Here is a 20,877-nt window from a genome sequence, read left to right as displayed (position 1 = left end):
AGTGGCTGAGGGGTCTTCCAGCCCAGAGTGGTGGAAGAGGTTCAGAGTAGCCCAGCTAGGTCCCGGTGTAGTGGGAGGAGTGTAGGGACTCACGGCCTGTCTCAGAGGAGAAGGAGTGAGTGTGGGACTGCGTGTCTCAAGGTGCCCGAAACCCCGTCTCAGGACCTTGATAGTTCCCGAGGGGGAACACCAGGTTGGGATCCTAGGCTGTACTGATAGGCCATTTGAGGAGGATCTCCTAGTGTCTGGGGAACGTGGAGCGTCTGTAAGCAGAACTCCAGCGGTTCTGGTGTCTGGCAGTACCGCTCCAGTTGGGAGGGTGCAGAGGTCCAGAGTGAGGGGTGAGAGGGGGAAAGAGTCCCCAGTGGAAGAACCAGTGGGTCAGGGGCCAGCCAGAAGGGCTGAGTCGCCAATGATTGGCCATGGTGACGCCACTTCTGTCCTGGAGGATCTGCACGCACTGTCAGATGGACAGGAGGTCGTGAGATCTGCGCCAGGCAGACTGTCAAACAACACATTAGTTATGTGTCACCCTCGGGGGGGGGGGCATGCGTGCTCCCCGTGAAGTCCTGGTTCGCCGGGCATCTGACCAAAGAGTATCGTCCCTGGGTTGGGGAGCCAGGAGCAGGTGTTTCCTGACCTGGACGGCAGGGTGGCTGTAATCAGTGTCCTGGCTGGTTTGCCTTCTAGGAGTACCCCTTGAACACAGGTTGGGTCCATCTTAAAGGAAAGGTACCCCGTGTTTCCCAGAAGGGGTGGTGCAGGCCTAGCCGGGATCTTTAGGGTCCCTGGCTGAGTGTGGTAGTACTACCCTGAGAACAGGTGGGGCCCCATGTTAGGTGAAGGGACCCTGCTCTACAGTGGGAGGGTGCAGAACTCTGGAAGGGGGTGCAGAGGGAGGGAGTCCTCGCCTCTGACCCCGGTGCATCCGGTGAATGTGGATCCCAGGTGGTAGACCAGTTGATGGAGAGAGGTCCTGAACTGTTGGGAGAGTTGTGTTCTGGTAGGTGCTTCCCCTGGGAGGGTGCAGAACCCCAGAAGTAGAGGTAGGGTGAAGAGACGCTTTGCCTGTGACCTCTGGCCAGCCTGAGGGTGCGGACCCTAGGTTGAAGGATCAGTGGTAGTTTTGAACTACACTGGAGTGGAGAATGGCTATTGGATGCCAGGGGTTACTGCCCCCCACTCTGTGGATTGGCAAGGACCAGTGACGTCTGGGTGGCTTAGGGAAGACATGGCTTGGCAGTTCGGGCTGGCCTGTTCCCATGTGGCACAGGGTCAGACTGATTTGCATATGGCCATGTCTGAACTGGGGTGGTGGAGTGAGTTAAAGAATGATGATGGATTAACCACAAATCAGTTGACTGGGGGCGAGTGTAGTCCATCATCCCCTTTAGTATCGCTTTGTTCGCCCTAAGCTGGCAGGGTATGCTCAGACGTGGGTCCCTTGCTCACTTTGTCACTGGATTCAAGATAGCCTGGCTGATAAGGGATATGAACCCGAAACCGGTCCCATGATGTCTGTTTCCGGTCCAGGGAAGACATGGCTTGGCAGTTCAGGCTGGACTGTTCCCATGAGGCACAGGGTCAGACTGATTTGCATATGGCCATGTCTGAACTGGGGTGGTGGAGTGAGCTAAAGAATGATGATGGATTAAACCCAGATCAGTTGACTGGGGGTGAGTGTTTGATTTGCTCAAACGCTCCGTCCATCATCCCCTTTGGTATCACTTTTAGAAGTTGGCATTTCTGAGTGCTATGTGTCTGCCTGCCTGATGTGAATTGCATGTCTGGCTCGTGATTGACAGGAGCTGAGAGGTGTGGGTGGCTCCAGGAGGGGCAGGGTGAGTCTGCGCTGAGCTGAATGGGACACCTGGAGAAAGAGTGGTGGGAGGAGTAATCCCCTGACTCTGAATAGGATGGGGCTTCCCTAGTGAATGCTGGCTCCGCCCCCCTGTGGTGTGTCTGATGGCGAGCCCCCACCTGACAAAGGGCAAGAGGAGTTTCGAAAACAAAGTGCTCCAAATCCCCCCTAAACCAGTTCTGACTGGTATCCCCAAGCCCTGTCCTGTGACACAAAGGGAAATGCTAGTATTAATATAGGGGCTGTGACCCCATGAAAATGTTCAGTCTTGGTGTGCTGTTCCTGCTAGGGCGCGCTGCTGCTGGGGCCCAGGGGGGCTGCCATGAGGGCTTGCCTCCCTGGGCCCTGCATTGCCCCCTCATCTTAAAGGACTTCCAGGACTTTAATCCTAGCGCCTGGAGAGTGCTGTATTGCTATTTCTGCAGAGCGCTTTATTTATTCTGAGAAGGAGCGCTTCTGTTTTCCCCTTGCAGCGCTGGGCTGCGATCGCCTTCGAGGGAATCCCGACGTACGGATTCCCCCGCACTTCTGATTTCATGGTGGGTGCCCACCCCACAAGGCCGCTCCGTGTTTATTTTCCTAGCGGAAGCCCACCCCGCTTTATGGTGGATTTACAATGCGGGTGCCCACCCCACTTATTTGCCGTCACGGCGGGTGCCCACCCCGCTGGTATCTTTATGCGAAGCAGGAGTCCACCCCGAGTTTCACCGCCGCGACCCGAGGGGAAGATGGCCGCCGACGCGGAAGCCAGGCAAAGTCCGCCTGCCTCTGGGCGAGGCCAGCGGCGGGAATGGAAGAAGTGCGGGCAGAAGGGAGGACAGGAGCCCACCCCGCCTCCACGAGCACTGCTGCAAAGTCCTGGTTCCCAAGAGGGGGCCCGGGTGAAGAGGAAAGACGGCAGAGGCCGCCGATGGCAGCGCAGGGCTCCCATGAGTGAAGGGAAGCTCCCTGCAAGAAGTTACAGCGTGGTGATCTCTGGTCGGCAGAGGAGACCAGGAGAAGTGCTGCCGGTCCCGCCTGCCGAGAGAGGAGCAGCACAGAGTTCCCCGGCGTGGAAGAGAAGTCCCGGGTCCCAGGAGGGGGCCCGGGTGAAGAAGGCAGAAGTGCCGCCGGTGTCCGCCCCAGTCCCCGCAAAGAGTCGGTGAGTTGAGACGGTGAGTTGAGACGGTTTGGGGGGGGGGGGGGGGGGGGAGTCCAGATGCAGGGACAAGGTGCCGATTTACCGAGCGGGCTCGGCCGTTGTGGGCCGCTCCAACGTTTGGGGGGGCAGTTTCTTTGGTAAAGGAGAGAGCCCAGAGGGCCCCAGTGACTTGGGGCAGATCGGGGCACATTGTCGGTGCCTGGGCGGTCCCGCCAGAGGGTGGGCCGCCCCAACGATGGGGGCATGTGTTTAGTACAACGATGGAGGTCCAGAGGACACAGAGGTGCCGGGCCCCCTTTATGAGAAGTGCCACAGCTGCGCCGCACCAGCGTGGGCAGCTGCAATGAGATGGCCATGAGGTTGAGAAGTCCCTGAGCGGGACCGGAGGCACAGTGGTGCCAGGGTCTTCCCGTGATTCACAGCTGTGCAGCACATAGTGCCAGCTGCAACGTTTAGGCCACAGTTCTTTAGGGGCATTGGAGAGATAGGAGTCAGTTGCACTCCTTGGCCCAGCGCAATAGCACACGTGCAAACTATGCTGCATAGGCAGCAGCCCTGACATTCTGGACACAGGGCGTTTGAGCCCCTTTGGGAAGGCCAGTTGGCCAAAGGGTCAGTGATTTACATGATATTAGGAAGTGTGATGCTTTACTATGATTCATGCCTCTAAATGCATTTGGGTATGAGATTATGTGCGTAATGTGTTTATGCCAGTGAGATTATTTCCTAATGTGAGTGATGCTTAGGAGGTTAGGGTCTAAAATGTTAGACTGATGAGGTTGGCGTACAATGGATTTGGCGCCTAATGTGATACTGTGCATAATGTGGTTTATGTTACAGGCTGATGCTGAGTACAGTGGTTACCAGTGATTACTGGTTGTACGTTTATGGTATGTCTTACTTGTACTAAGTTCACTTTGTGATGGTTCTGACAGTGGTCCAGTGGGCCCTGCCAGGTGTAAATATTCCCTTGTAGATATGACCTAGTGCCAGGTGGCACAATGTGTATGAAGTGATTACTATTCTAATGTGTTATGAGAATACAAAGGCTATTTTTTATATAACCTTGTGTGGAGTTCCTTTTGTGGTGTGCCTGGGATGTTGTTGCTGTTTGTGTGCGCAACCGCTTTACACATGGCCTCCGGGATAAGCCTGACTGCTCGTGCCAAGCTACCAAAGGGGTGAGCAGCGGTTATCTTTGGCGTGTAACTCCTTTGCCCTGACTAGAGTGGTGGTCTCTGCCTGGCTTTGGCGCAAGCCTTAGGCAACCAGAGATTCCATTTCTAACACTCGGTAACCGAGGAACAAGAAAACAGGGAAACAAAGGTGAAAAAAAAAGAAAAGAGGGCAGGGTAGAAACACCCTGACCCCCTAGGCCTGCTCAGGGGGTCCCACAAGGACCCCCAGGGCCAAAACAAGCATTAAAAAAACAAAAAACCACCGCGAGATTCGCGCACCCAGCGCGAATTTCGGCCGAAAATAAAACAACAAGCATTGGCATAGCCAATAGGCCTCGCTTTTTGGACCGTATAAGTATTAAGTTATGCAGCAGAATATCCTTGGTGCAACAACAACAACTGTTGCATGGCTAAACACTTATAAGGTCCCAAAGGTGAGACCTATTGGCTATGCCAATGTTTGGTTTTCTTGTTTTAGGTCCTGGTCAATGCTTTAACCTGTGATTTTGGGTGGTCTATGTGTCTGAAACCCCTCCTCTGGTTATCCACAAAAGCTTAATAATTATGAAAATAAGATACTAATCTAATAATAAACTACTTCTTAATAAATTAAAATGTGTAATAGTTTGCTTAAAGTTTCTTCTTTAATTTTGTGTACTGTTTTGAGGTGCAAGTCAAGCTAAGGCTGGGCTTCCACTCCTTCCAATAATGACTCAGAGGCTGTTCCGGGATTCCATTAACGATTATAGTGGCCCACAGAAGTCAAAGGTTTAAGAAACACTGTTTTAGAGCACCAAATGTGCCGCCGCTTGCGTGCGTTGTTCTTTGTAAGTCTTTCTAACGGAACCGAAGTGCAAGAAATACAACTACCGGCAGGCACGTGGCTGATAGGAGACTGACGCATACAGTCGAAAATCAGACCTCTAAACTTGCTGGTGTGGTGCTGATTGGTGCTGTGGAGTGAGATAGAGAAAATGTGTACATAGAATAAAGGGTGTAGCGAGAGAGGAGACAGAAAAAAATGGAGAGGTTGGAGAGAGAGAAAGAGAGAGAAAAACGGTGGAGGGAAAGAGGATAGAATAAGAAATAAAAGGATTTGAATAGAAAGGTATAGTGTATACAGAAAAAGCAAGAGAACAGAGAAAATTTGAAATAAAATGAGTACATATTTAAAGGGGCAGAGCGGGATACCAAGAGAGAAAAGGGGAAAGGGAGTGAATTCAGGGTTTAGAAAGCAAATCAGATAAAGGTGTGAGAGAAAGAAAGCCTCAAAATTAATAAAAGAGGAGAGTTATTGAAGTACAGCGAGAATTAGAGAGGGAAGATAGAGAGAAGGAGAGAGACGATAAGGTAGTGGAGTGTGTGATGTTTAAAATCAGTGACGAAATAACTCTGAAAAATCAACTGCAAAAATTGCTTTTTGTTGTGTGTGATTAATAAATATTTACCCAATTTTTAGAAATAAACATGTAAATCGGCTGTGCTCCCTACTATAAGATAAATAGGCTAAAATGCTTGAATAAGCCCACCATAATGTGGATACAATTTGATGACGCTACCAATACTGTTTAAGATAGTATTGTTTAAAAAGTACATGCTTTTGATGGAACGAAATGTTTGGAGTTAAGCATAAACTGCATGGCCTCTGAGGGGAAACATCAATTAAGGAGGATGTCTCTGTGTGGCTTGTACTCCACTGGCGCCTCGGGGCTGTTTACTGCTAACACGTGGAGATTCCAAGCCATTAATCAAGCAGTATGGCTCTGTCTGCCTTGTGCCCTAGTGGCGCCTCTTGTCTGTTTCCTGGTTAACACTTGCGAATTTAGCCTTGTAATGTTTAAGTGCTTCTAGCTATGATCCAATGCTTTGGATTTAATGTGTAAGGTTTGCTTTCTTTTAGTAACGGAGTTCACATGTAAAAAAATATGTGTATGTAAGGGAGGGGGGAGTGAGAGCAGAGAGAGAGGGGGGGTGAACGCAAAATGCACGCACTCTATTTATTTAACAATAACAAAACGAAACACTTTGAGCACAAAAGCATGAAGGAAAATGAAGTTGACTAAGAGGGTGGGGGAGAAGGGAGGGGGGAGTGAGAGCAGAGAGAGAGAGGGGGTGGAGGAGCATTGTAAGGTTTAATGAGCCATTACAAAAGCCAGATGGCTCCTGTGCACGTTCACGCGCGCATTCCCGCACGCTGGAGGCCGGGAAAAGCCTTTGGTAGCACTTTGAAAAGCCAGTTACTAAATGTCTCGCAGAGCAGCGCATGCGCTGGCTCAGGCGAGACCTAAAAACAAAGTGCGGACTCCCGCGCTTCGTTATTATTTAGCCCCTGGGTGGGCTCGAGCCCCCCCACTCACCCATGGGACTGCCACCTTCCTGGGGCACTAATATTCAAATTCGGGGGTCCGTTACAGACTCCCAAGCCCCGGGGACCACCACCTCCCCGGACTGTGCAATAGGTGGGAGATGGGCCGCGCGGCCCCCCTCCTGGAGGCCTTCATGGCCCTGGGGACCGCCACCCCCATGGCCGGCTCCTGCAGTGTTCCGGGGTGCCCAGCCCCGGGACACTGCTGTTTGCAATGACAGGGCGGGAGCCGTGCGGCTCCCGCCCGGTCATTGCAAACTGCTTTGCTTCATTGAAGCGAGAGCAGGGAAACCTGATCTCGTTTCAATGAAGCAAAGCAGAATTGCTTTTCCACAAGGGGAGCTGCATGTCAGCAGCTCCCCATTTGGAAAAGCAATGCCGGCTCCCGCAGGACGCGGGGAGCTGGCGAGACCGTGGGGGCATTGGGGCTCTCCACATGGTCCCCAACGGATTAACCCTGGGCAGCCAACTACGCTACGCTTGCGTAGTTTGTGCTACTTCGCGCTAAGCAAATTGCACGTAGCACAGTGCAAAAACGCGTAGCGTAGTTGCCATTTTTTGCTCGCTCGCAGTCCTCAACGTCAAGTTGGCGACCGCGAGCAAGCAAAATGACATCCCAGCAAGACTTTTTCCTCGTTCGAGATCAGCAACATCAAGTTGGCGATCGCGAGCGTGGAAAATAAACCTCCCGGCGAGATTCTCAACGCGGGAAGGTCAGCTTTCTCATTGCGAGTGCTCGCGTATGCTTGTGACCGCTTGCGATGAGAAACTACCAGTCTGCGTTGAGAAAAGCTGTCACTCGAGTAAAAATCTACTCGAGCGGCAGAAAACGACAGCTCGCAGATGCTGTTTTCAATGATTGTACAGTGCGGACAAGGATCCGGCACTGTGCAATCATCCCGAACAGCGCACTACGCAGTTCGCGTATCTCGCGTAGTGCACTTTGCGTAGCTACGAGTAGCGCTACTACGCAAACTAAGCCCAGGGTTACAACAGATAGGGCCTGCCCCGGGGGATGGGGTCCCCGGGGCTAGAAGTGGCCCGGGAGGGAGGCCACGCGGCCCCCCTCCCCAAAAATAAAAAATAAAAAGTAAAAAAAATAAAGGCCGGGCCGGGGGGGGGGGGCAGGATGTGGGTCCCAGGGCCAATAGAGGCCTCAGGAGGGGGGCCGCATAGCCCCCCTCCATAAAAAAAATGTATATATTTGACCAGGCCCCCAGGGGATGGGGTCCCCAGGGCCGGAATTGGCCACGGGAGGGGGCCCACGCGGCCCCCTTCCCGTTGATATATGTATTTATATTTTTAAATGGGGGTCAGGCCCTGGGGAATGGGGGTCCCCAGGGCCCAAAAAAAAGTAAAAAGAAGGGGGGCCACACAGCCCCCCTTCCAAAAAAAATAACTTATAAAACACCCGATTGTGCAGGAGGCCCCGCCCCCTCCCAGCAACACTCTGCAAACGCGCCCTGTGGCGCGTATTAAGTTGGGGAATTAATTCCCCTTCAATACTGGGGGTCTCTGGGGGCAACATTTAACAGATGTGTAAAAAGGGGCGTGGCCTGGACCACCTCTCTGCAACGCAGTTCTGTGCTGTGGCACTTACTGGAGGTACCAGGTGGGCTAGTTGGACCCAAGGGACCCTGGTAAAGGGAGGGGGCGGGGCCTGAGGTGATATGTGTGCAAACACGCTCTGTGGTGCATTTTAAGTTGGGGAATTAATGCCCCTTCAATCCTGAGGGCCCCTGGGGGCCAACTAGCCCACCAGGTACCTCCAGTAAGTGCCACAGGCCTGCATTGCAGAGAGGTGGCCCAGGCCACGCCCCTTTTCACACCTCTCAGCAACGCAGCTCTGTGGCGCTTACTGGAGGTACCTCGTGGGCTAGTTGGACCGCAGGGACCCTCAGGATTCAAGGGGACTTTATCCCCAAACTTAAAACGCGCCACAGGGCGCGTTTGCACAGTGGTGAAGGGAGGGGGCGGGACCTGAGGTGAAATGTGTGCAAACACGCCCTGTGGCGCCTTTTAAGTTGAGGAATTAATTTCCTTTCAATCCCGAGGGCCCCTGGGGGCCAACTAGCTCACCAGGTGCTTCCAGTAGGCGCCACTGCGCTGCGTTGCAGAGAGGTGGTCCAGGTCACGGCCCTTTTTACACTTCTCTGCAATGCAGCTCTGTGGCGCTTACTGGAGGTACCTGGTAGGCTAGTTGGACCCCAGAGACCCTCAGGATTTAAGGGGACTTAATCCCCCAGCTTACAACGCGCCAGGGGGCACGTTTGCAGAGTGGTAGAGAAAGGGGGCATGGCCTTGTCTACCTCTCACCAATCCTTACTGGAGGTAAAAGGTAGGCTAGTTGGCCCCTAAAGGACCACCAGCAGTGAAGGAGACTTCAATTCTTATCCAAGAGCGCGCCAGGGAGCGCGTTTGTAGAGTGGTGGGCAAAGTGGGCGTGGCCTGGTACGCGTACTTACCAGTGCTGCTGTGTGGGACTGACTTTACAGAAACACAGTCACTGGATGATGTCATCAGTGATGTCATTTGAGATGTCATCAGTGATGTCACTGACCATGTCATGAGTGATGTAATATGTGACGTCAGCAGCAGTGCATTGCGGGGGCGCGAGTTATAGTTAGCTGAACTAACTAGAACGGGGGAATATCTCTGGTTTTGTACGAGTGAAATGTCCAACTAAGTATAACTTTGCCAAAAACCTATGGTTTTTTTCAGTGAATTTCTAAGGTTTTTTAAATGCTAATTTCTAACTATAACGTGCCTGAAACCTATGGTTTTTTCAGTGAATATATATATCACAAGTAGAGTCACAAATGATGCCGCTTATCCGGGCACGGTCACAAAGACACCTATTGTATTGTAATTGCATTTATATAGCGCTTACTACCCCATACAGGGTGTCAAATCGCTTTTTCGGCTGGTAGCACGCTACTCCGTAACCCATAAAGGATTAGTGGTGAATAAGTATAGTGAAATATGAAATTAATTTGAGTGGCGGACATGTTAGTCTGTTATTTGAATTGAAAAGGATAGTGGAGGGATAGAAGAGGGAAGGATTTGAAACTTTTTTTGTTTTGGAGCATAGGCATGAATATGGTCATCCTTGCACCAAGTGCTACTGATCCATGTGTCCTATAAACACTGACATTTATTTCCTTTATAATCAGTGTAGTCACCCCGACATATGTTTACACTGACTCACTAAAGCTGTGAAATCCATTCTGAACACATGGCGAATAAGGATGATGTAGGCAATGCCACCGATCACAACTGCATGCATCAGTGAAGCTTACCTGTTTCAGAGCAAGATACGTGCTGTGGGATCCCAGCGGATTGTGGTTTATGTACAGAATGGCCCGCAGGACCTTCACTTCAGACACCAATACTTTGCTCTTAAGCAGTGCACACACCACGTGACATCCTTTGATAATAGCTCCAACATTTTTTCCTAGGTGGGAAAAAGGAAACCAGGATCAGTATTGGCATATAAGTGTGTACAATTTGCCCACGCATTCTGATTTGATAGACAATATCAGAAAAATGTTGCTTCAGCCATAAACGACAGACCGTACAACAAATGATAACACCTGAATCAGCAAAAAAAAACATCAAGCAACACTTATGAGCCAAGAAAGTCAAAGGAATGGGGGTGGACATGCCCATGGTTAAAATGTTTTGGAATTTAACATGGTACTAATTTGAGAAGAAAGACTTAATTTACCAGGCAAACTGATTCAGTTAGACAATATGACCAAACTTATAAGTAAAATAATGAAGAGAGAGATCTCAAGGGGTCTAGAGGAAGACATGAGCAATCATGTTTCCAATGACACCAATCTATGATCAATGTCTGGTCCCATCCTAGGATGTGCACGATAACTGTCCAGCGAAGGTATCAACACTTATTGGGCTGAAGAAAGGGTGTCTTTGAAAGCACAAGATAGGCAAGGGGCACAAACCACTGCCTGAAATGGTCATATCCCCAGCAAGAGACAGGATCATGATCTTTTCTTTCAATAAGTTCCACAGGTTCTACACGCATTATCAAGCTGAATGATGGACTGTTTGTTACTTAGCTCTTTTCATAAAACTGCACTGTGGTCAGGCCTGCACAACAAAACTGCATTTAAATAAATATAAGTAAATATAAAAACTAAACTAGGAGTTGCTCCACAATTTTGTTCAAGAAATCAAGACGGCAGAACACATGGAAATTCATCAGGTCAGAGCTTTGCAGATCATTCAGCCTTATAGTAAAGCATATTTCTAAGAAACAGATTCACGGCACCTATCAATACAGCTTACCCTGCTGAAATTGAACATATAATATACAGTTTACTAATAGATGGGAAGAGAAATCATTGAGTTTCTAAAAAAAAAAATGGAAATCAAGCATTAGCGGTGCAAACAGAATTTGTATATTGAAACATTTTTTTTCCAAGTTTGAGTAATATGAAGAAGAGGAGGCACACGAGAAGCAGTAGCAGAGGTTCATTTCTCACTCTTAAGGAACCTTATGCTGCCGCTGAACATGTGCTTGTGCTCTGTGTGCAGAAACACACTGCTGCCGACCATTCTTAGAGTTTGAAAAGATGGCACTACAGTTACTTTGTTACCCATACTGAACCTGTTTTGAGGGTTTGTGAATCTTCTTAAACACCTTTTCCTTACTTAAAAGGCAGAATTATTGATATTATCCGGGTGGAAGGAGTGTTGAAAGAAAACTCCCTTTGCACCTACAGAACAGGTACATCACAGGCAGCAGCAGTACATTCTCTCACCCCCCCCCCCCCCAACACACACACACACAGAAAAGGTTCCACAAGAACAAGGTACCTACCTTTGGTAATGCACTTTCTGGTGGATATTAGGAATCCTCAACTTTAGAACATCCCCCAGGGGCCAGACTGGATCCGGAGAATCTTTTCAACAGTGCTTCCGCACAGGAGTAGCAGAAGCTGTGCAGCTCCATGCTGGCTCCTTCTTGCCCTGGAAGCGATGGAGCAGTACGCATATAAGGGCCACCTCTGCGAGCTGACCTCAGCTTCTTGTCAGAAGGTGTCCATTTCTACTTCTTCTGACACAAAGTGTAAACAATTGTTGCTGCCAGTGTGCTGATCTCTAACTTGGGCCCTTTTTAGCTATTAGAAGTCCCTCCAAAGAAGTGGGGGCGGTGGGCAGGTATGAGGATTCTGTGATTAGAGTATCCATCAGAAGGAGTACCACCAAAGTTGAAAAAAATGTTCTTCTGATGGTCAGTTCTAACCACAGATTCTTCACTTTTAGAATAGATAACAAAGCAGTGCATCCCACAGGTGGAGTGGACTCAGATCACAAAGCCCTGCAGGAGCGAGGGAGCAAAGTAACCTTCTAATCGGACATGGATATTAATGCAGCAGTCCTATGTGAACATACGGACCAACACCCATGTTGGTCCGTATCAACTGTAAAAAGGCCAACAGGGCTGAAAAATAACCTTTACAGTGCCCATTCATTGCAAGGCCTAGCTGGGCCAAAGAAAGAACAAGAAACAGAATGTCTGAAAGCTTAGCCTGTAAGGGCAGTATTACAGCCACCACACAAGGCAACACATTTGTTCCAGCACCCAGCATAGATGGATTTAATGGAAGGACAAACAGCAGCAAGAATTACATCTGCCACTTTAGATGGCAAGTTAAAAGCAGCTAATTACCGCCTCCCAATACCCAAGCATGGAGATATAAGTTGTAGAGGTTCGGATGAGAACTCTACCCTGCGGCTGAGACTGGAGGTGTTTCCAAAGTGGTAGCCTGATCAGGGAACAGATGCTCATGCTCAGGAGGGTCCGGGTACAACACCTTTCTGTCCCAGTCAGAGAAATTACGACGAGATGGGCAGCAGCGGAGTGAATGCATACATTAAGTCCCTTGTTCCATTCCAGCTGGAATGAGTCTCCTAAAACATGCCCTCATGGAAACTAATATGCAAACTCATTCGCACTGCACGTTCGACATTCCAGCCAGGATTGTCCCCAGTGATCGAATACGCCTTGCGCCATCTCCGGTTGCAGTTGGGACTTATGATTCACAAGGCAATGTCTGCTAAACTCGGATTCTGTGAATTTCAGGGATCCCCACAAGGCAGCTGACCACTAGAATGATCTTCTGCTGGTCCAGTCACCTCGAGTGACGCAAAGTCTTTTGGCACAGGGCCCAGGTCCCCACTTGCTCTGCTTGATGTAGTACCACATGGCGGTGGTTTTGTCTATGAGAACTTTTCCCAACAGACAGCAGGAAAACCTTCAGGGACAAACGAATACTGAAGCTTCAGGAGACTGCTGTGGAGCTGGCTCTCTCCTGGGAACCAGAGATATCCAAAATATAATTTAACAACAAGAGAGAGAGGGAATTTTATTGGAGCCACTCTTAGTCCCCCGGGGCTAGTATATATAAACAAAGAAAGAGTGTGTCCGTCAGGATTGAACCAGTGCTAAGGTGTTCAGAAAAGCACAGGGGTGAATCACTATGATTTTAGAAGAACCCTCACTCACCAGCCTAGCTGGTGACATGCTTCATCATTGGGTTCCCACCGGAGAGACCGAATGTCTCCCCGGTGTGCTGCAACGCCTGATTTACAGCGGAGCTGGATTTTTTTGTGTGTGTGAAGACAGTGCAATCCGTGATTGTGCTAGTTAAAATGTGTCACAATTTAAACCAATAAACAACTTTAATAGTGGTCAACTGGACACAGTTAAAAATAGTGTGGTGGACGTGAGAACTCTGGTAATAAATGGACCAGCTACGTCCTAGAAAAGGTGCAGTGCGAATAAAATGGTCAACATGTTTCTGCTTCTCACAATACTACATGAAGCATTCTTCAGGACCTAGTGGTGGACCACCACGGCGGTATACGCTCGCTAAGGCGTACCCTAACCTGTGGGGTCCGGAACCGCTAAAACTTACGGTTATGGTAAAATAACCCTTCAGGATTTCTGAGAGCTTTCAGTTCTGTTGGAACAAAGAAGAAGTAAAATGGAAAACAAAACAAACAGTGATTCACAACATACATATATATTCACAAGGAACAGACCATGGACACTCAAACAAATTTGTGAATGAACTTCATGCTCATAAACGGTGAATTTTGAAAGAACCTGGAACACTGGGAGTTGACGTTCGTATCAGCCCGTGCCGGTATAGTTAATTTCTCGTGATGTTAAGTAGCACTAAACAATTGTGCCAAAGAGTGCTGCGCCCTAGTGAGAGGTAATTGCAACAAGGGTGAACTTTCACGTGAAGTGCACTCTAGGTACAAAAGCTTCTGGCCATCAAACTCATAATCAGCGTTACACTCTGGCTGACTACGGGAGGCAGAAGGAAATAAAAACGCTTGGCTTTCTAAATGGAGATGCAAGGTATTATCAAACTGATTGGTAAACACCCACACGGAGCCACAGAGATGGAGAAATAGGTGCTTACGTGATGTTGGATTCAACGTCACTGCATGAGTCCGGGTGGAGGGCGGGACTTATAGTCACACGCTAAACAAAGAATAAAGAAGTAAGTAACTTACGAGGTAGAGGTGAAGCGGGATTAAGCAAATCAGGACCTCTACTTACTACAACAAAGTCACCAGCCCACAGAGAACCTATTCGGTCCACCTTCGAACTCGGATGTTAGCGTCTGGGCCGGAAATGGTACAGAAATAGGATGCGCTTTTCCCGTGGAGGAACATAGCGTCATCACGCATATCACGTGATGCCGTGAATGCGAAAGTGGAGGACTAGATTGCTGCACTCGCCTCCTATATAAAGAGTATTACGTGGCCACAAAGGTTTCCAAGGAAACCGGTAAACACCAAGAGGTCTATTTGTGACGTAGTTGTTGGGGTGATGTCGGTTATTGGAATGACATGCAGGGGAATGGACATAGTGGTGTTAATGTTCATTTCACTAACCAATTGTATGATTCAGATAAAGTTACGAGGCGTCAAAGTAAGCCAAGACCAAAGAGGTGTTAGCGGGCTTGAAAGATTGTGATTACTGCAGGCTCGGAGAAACTAGATATGGATGGATGGGGCCAGTTCTCTATTATAGAACACATGATGGTAATGTGTTAGGTATTAAGTGATATTTGATGTGGGACTAAAGGAATATAGTCCTTCGAATATAGAGATAAATATTCGAAATAGTGTAATGTTTAGCGTTTTAGCACTGTTCCCCAAGGGATATTGTCATTGAATCCCATAGTGTGACTCGAAAGGCGATAGATCCAGCGTTGTTCTTTTTCAAACAGGATATTCGCTGACCTATTCCCTGGTCTAATCTGTTCAATGATTGTCCAGTTCAGGTCATCAGGAGTATGTTTGACATGTGCATAATGTTCTGTCATTTTAGTGATGTTTTTCCCACAGCGGATGTTACTTCTGTGTTCGACAATACGCTGTTTTATTTTACGTGTGGTCATACCAACGTATCTGATGCCACACGGGCATGTTAATAGATAGATAACGTTGGATGAGTTACAATTCGTGTGTGCCCGTTGGGTCCACACTTTGTCCTGTTCAAGATCTAGGGTCTTACTGGCTTTCGTAAGATGGCATACAATGCACTGACCACAAGGAAAATGGCCTGTCACTTTTGGGAGCCCCCAAGCCTGTAATACAGAAGGAGTATTGTCAGATGATGTTTGCCTTGGTCTCGTGTGTACAAGGGCATCCTTGATGCTTCTTGCCTTTTTAAATGAAAAGAGAGGTTTCTGCCATTTCAGATTATTGCTTACAAGGATGCCCCAATGTTTACGAATAGATTTAGTCACAGCATTGGAGGCCGTGCTGTAAGTCGTCACACATGTCAAGGGGATTTCTTCCGCTGGTTTTTCTGAATCCTCAAGGAGGGCTTGTCTATGTTGGTTTTTTGCCCTCTTATAACTGCGATTAAGGATTTTATCTGGATACCCTCGTCTCTTCAGTTTTGTGTATAGACTGTCAGATTGAGAAGGATAGTCTTCCACGCGACTGCAGTTGCGTCTAATACGCAAAAATTGACCAAAGGGAGATTTTCTCTCAGGGGTCGCGGGTGGAAACTGGAAAAAGCTAAGAGGTTATTTTGTAATGGCCAGTTCAAGAAATATCAATTCATTCTGATCATAAGTATTGGTGAACTTCAGGCTAGGATCGCAGGTATTGATCCAATCAAAGAAGTTCACAAGTTGATTTTCGGGTCCTTTCCAGATAACCAAGATATCGTCTATATATCTTTTCCAGAAAGATATATAAGACGAAAAAGGATTTTTAGTAGTCAGAATGTATTTCCGTTCAAAGTCGTGAACATAAAGACCTGCCACACTGGGGGCAAAGGTACTCCCCATCGAAGTACCGGTGGATTGGAGGAAAAGGGTCCCCTTGTATTCGAAAAAATTATTTTCCAGAGCAAGGATGGCGCAGTCTACAACGAACTGTTTCGGTGTCTGAAAATCCCAGGGGGTACCTTCCAAAATTTCACTGATAACCCTGATGGTATCTTCCTGGGGTATGCTGGTATATAGACTTTCTATGTCTAAGGAGACCAGGAAGGTCGGATCGTCTGTCAGAGTTAGGTCTTGTAAAAGTACCAGCAAACTTTTGGTGTCTTTTAGGTAGGTAGGTGTCGCCTGTATCGGCTTCTTCCACTAAATTGAGAATCATTGCTTTCAGTGCGAGTGATGGATCAGTGGTTGCGGGGTGTAGCTGACCCTGTCAGCAAGGAGGCATCTGCACAACAAGCAGGGTCGAGCAACCAGAGACCTTAGTGACCAACCTGTCTTCCCTTGTACTCTCAGACATTGAGCAACAAGTCTTAGAGAAGGGACTAGGTTTTGTCCCCACAGCTCGCCTTGATCGCTTCCGCCTACACTGTGAACTAGCGGATTTTTTCAGAAAACTTAAACTCAAACATTTCTTTGAACAACAACAATCTGTTAGTCCTTCCACATCAGAAAGTGACACAGGACTACGATTAAAATCTACTTTTACACCACCGCCCCACACTGTCCCGGCAGAACTTATTGCCTTTGAGCAGGCAGTGTTTAACGACATCGAGGCGTATGAAGACACCGGCGCTTTTAAGAACATGAGTGCCGCCGAGTTCCTGGCACTGCAAACCCTTCAGTCAAATTCCTCTGTTGTCATAAAACCAGCTGACAAAGGTGGAGGCCTTGTAATTAAGGACGCCATGGCTTATGACACAGAATGCAGACGCCTCCTTGCTGACAGGGTCAGCTACACCCCGCTAACCACTGATCCATCACCCGCACTGAAAGCAATGATTCTCAATTTAGTGGAAGAAGCAGAGTCCAATGGATACATAAGCAGACATGAGGCCGATTTTCTCAGTAAGAGCGAGGGCATTGTTCCCTATTTTTACACGCTACCAAAAACTCATAAAAACAAGATCCCACCGCCAGGTCGACCGATTGTCTCAGGCATTGGATCCTTGTTAGAGCCTCTATCTATCTATTGTGACTTTTTCTTAAAACCTCTGATCCAGGCGACACCTACCTACCTAAAAGACACCAAAAGTTTGCTGGTACTTTTACAAGACATAACTCTGACAGACGATCCGACCTTCCTGGTCTCCTTAGACATAGAAAGTCTATATACCAGCATACCCCAGGAAGATACCATCAGGGTTATCAGTGAAATTTTGGAAGGTACCCCCTGGGATTTTCAGACATCGAAACAGTTCGTTGTAGACTGCCCCACCCTTGCTCTGGAAAAGATTTTTTTCGAATACAAGGGGACCCTTTTCCTCCAATCCACCGGTACTTCGATGGGGAGTACCTTTGCCCCCAGTGTGGCAGGTCTTTATGTTCACGACTTTGAACGGAAATACATTCTGACTACTAACAATCCTTTTTCGTCTTATATATCTTTCTGGAAAAGATATATAGACGATATCTTGGTGATCTGGAAAGGACCCGAAAATCAACTTGTGAACTTCTTTGATTGGATCAATACCTGCGATCCTAGCCTGAAGTTCACCAATACTTATGATCAGAATGAATTGATATTTCTTGACCTGGTCATTACAAAATGGGAAGGGAAATTACTAACTAAAACCCATTACAAACCAACTTCGAAAAATAACCTCTTAGCTTTTTCCAGTTTCCACCCGCGACCCCTGAGAGAAAATCTCCCTTTTGGTCAATTTTTGCGTATTAGACGCAACTGCAGCCGCGTGGAAGACTATCGTTCTCAATCTGACAGTCTATACACAAAACTGAAGAGACGAGGGTATCCAGATAAAATCCTTAATCGCAGTTATAAGAGGGCAAAAAACCAACATAGACAAGCCCTCCTTGAGGATTCAGAAAAACCAGCGGAAGAAATCCCCTTGACATGTGTGACGACTTACAGCACGGCCTCCAATTCTGTGACTAAATCTATTCGTAAACATTGGGGCATCCTTGTAAGCAATAATCTGAAATGGCAGAAACCTCTCTTTTCATTTAAAAAGGCAAGAAGCATCAAGGATGCCCTTGTACACACGAGACCAGGGCAAACATCATCTGACAATACTCCTTCTGTATTACAGGCTTGGGGGCTCCCAAAAGTGACAGGCCATTTTCCTTGTGGTCAGTGCAGTGTATGCCATCTGACGAAAGCCAGTAAGACCCTAGATCTTGAACAGGACAAAGTGTGGACCCAACGGGCACACACGAATTGTAACTCATCCAACGTTATCTATCTACTAACATGCCTGTGTGGCATCAGATACGTTGGTATGACCACACGTAAAATAAAACAGCGTATTGTCGAACACAGAAGTAACATCCGCTGTGGGAAAAACATCACTAAAATGACAGAACATTATGCACATGTCAAACATACTCCTGATGACCTGAACTGGACAATCATTGAACAGATTAGACCAGGGAATAGGTCAGCGAATATCCTGTTTGAAAAAGAACAACGCTGGATCTATCGCCTTTTGAGTCACACTATGGGATTCAATGACAATATCCCTTGGGGAACAGTGCTAAAACGCTAAACATTACACTATTTCGAATATTTATCTCTATATTCGAAGGACTATATTCCTTTAGTCCCACATTAAATATCACTTAATACCTAACACATTACCATCATGTGTTCTATAATAGAGAACTGGCCCCATCCATCCATATCTAGTTTCTCCGAGCCTGCAGTAATCACAATCTTTCAAGCCCGCTAACACCTCTTTGGTCTTGGCTTACTTTGACGCCTCGTAACTTTATCTGAATCATACAATTGGTTAGTAAAATGAACATTAACACCACTATGTCCATTCCCCTGCATGTCATTCCAATAACCGACATCACCCCAACAACTACGTCACAAATAGACCTCTTGGTGTTTACCGGTTTCCTTGGAAACCTTTGTGGCCACGTAATACTCTTTATATAGGAGGCGAGTGCAGCAATCTAGTCCTCCACTTTCGCATTCACGGCATCACGTGATATGCGTGATGACGCTATGTTCCTCCACTGAGTGTAGCAGTCTAGTCTTCTATTTCCGCATTCACCGCATCACGTGATATGCGTGATGACGCTACGTTCCTCCACGGGAAAAGCGCATCCTATTTCTGTACCATTTCCGGCCCAGACGCTAACATCCGAGTTCGAAGGTGGACCGAATAGGTTCTCTGTGGGCTGGTGACTTTGGCGTAGTAAGTAGAGGTCCTGATTTGCCTAATCCCGCTTCACCTCTACCTCGTAAGTTACTTACTTCTTTATTCTTTGTTTAGCGTGTGACTATAAGTCCCGCCCTCCACCCGGACTCATGCAGTGACGTTGAATCCAACATCACGTAAGCACCTATTTCTCCATCTCTGTGGCTCCGTGTGGGTGTTTACCAATCAGTTTGATAATACCTCGCATCTCCATTTACAAAGCCAAGCGTTTTTATTTCCTTCTGCCTCCCGTAGTCAGCCAGAGTGTAATGCTGATTAAGAGTTTGATGGCCAGAAGCTTTTGTACCTAGAGTGCACTTCACGTGAAAGTTCACCCTTGTTGCAATTACCTCTCACTAGGGCGCAGCACTCTTTGGCACAATTGTTTAGTGCTACTTAACATCACGAGAAATTCACTATACCGGCACGGGCTGATACGAACGTTCACTCCCAGTGTTCCAGGTTCTTTCAAAATTCACCGTTTATGAGCATGAAGTTCATTCACAAATTTGTTTGAGTGTCCATGGTCTGTTCCTTGTGAATATATATGTATGTTGTGAATCACTGTTTGTTTTGTTTTCCCTTTTACTTCTTCTTTGTTCCAACAGAACTGAAAGCTCTCAGAAATCCTGAAGGGTTATTTTACCATAACCGTAAGTTTTAGCAGTTCCGGACCCCACAGGTTAGGGTACGCCTTAGCGAGCGTATACCGCCGTGGTGGTCCACCACTAGGTCCTGAAGAATGCTTCATGTAGTATCGTGAGAAGCAGAAACATGTTGACCATTTTATTCGCACTGCACCTTTTCTAGGACGTAGCTGGTCCATTTATTACCAGAGTTCTCACGTCCACCACACTATTTTTAACTGTGTCCAGTTGACCACTATTAAAGTTGTTTATTGGTTTCAATTGTGACACATTTTAACTAGCACAATCACGGATTGCACTGTCTTCACACACACAAAAAAATCCAGCTCCGCTGTAAATCAGGCGTCGCAGCACACCGAGGAGACATTCGGTCTCTCCGGTGGGAACCCAATGATGAAGCAGGTCACCAGCTAGGCTGGTGAGTGAGGGTTCTTCTAAAAACATAGTGATTCACCCCTGTGCTTTTCTGAACACCTTAGCACGGGTTCAATCCTGACGGACACACTCTATCTTTGTTTATATAAACCGGAGATATCCTCCAGTTTCTACCTCCTCCCCAGATGCCCCTGCACCGAATATTGATGAATCTACATCAGTCACCACTGTGAGTCAGGGGAGGGGAGATTTGGGCAGACAGTGGTCTGCTGCAGGACAAATATGAGTAAGTTAGCCACCACTGTAGATCCTGCACCGTCTCCTTTGAGACCAGGATGGAGTTAAGACAGATTTCAGGTGCATTGCAGGGCCCACATGTGCCACATGGTGCTGCTGCCAAGGAGGATGCACGAGGCCAAGAGAACAAGAAGCCTCAGATCCAGCTTCACTGAGATTAAGGACTTAACCCGAAACATCTCAATCATAGCCCAAATGTCCTGGACTCTGCGGGTGAGGAAATCTTCAAACCTCACTGTATCCAGAATCACCCTGAAGAATGGAAGCCTCTATGATGCACTCAGGTGGAACTTCAACTCATTAATGGTGAAAGTCAAAGAAAATAAGAGTTTCGCCGTCA

The 20,877-nt window shown here is 47.8% G+C and overlaps 1 protein-coding gene across 1 annotated transcript in view; it reads right to left on the bottom strand.

Moving 5' to 3' along the window:
- Positions 1 to 20,877, bottom strand: part of RMP64 (ribonuclease MRP subunit p64) — a 112,099-nt gene that overhangs the window by 66,582 nt on the left and 24,640 nt on the right. The window contains exon 2 of the mRNA XM_085622101.1: positions 9,845 to 9,999. Coding sequence (XP_085478227.1) covers positions 9,845 to 9,999 — 155 coding nt within the window. The remainder of the gene's footprint in view (positions 1 to 9,844; positions 10,000 to 20,877) is intronic.

Source organism: Triturus cristatus, chromosome 8 (genome assembly GCF_964204655.1).
Source record: "Triturus cristatus chromosome 8, aTriCri1.1, whole genome shotgun sequence".
In the NCBI taxonomy this organism is placed as follows: domain Eukaryota; kingdom Metazoa; phylum Chordata; class Amphibia; order Caudata; family Salamandridae; genus Triturus; species Triturus cristatus.
The sequence above is the reverse complement of the archived record's forward strand: the minus strand, read 5'-3'. Positions and strand labels throughout refer to the sequence as shown.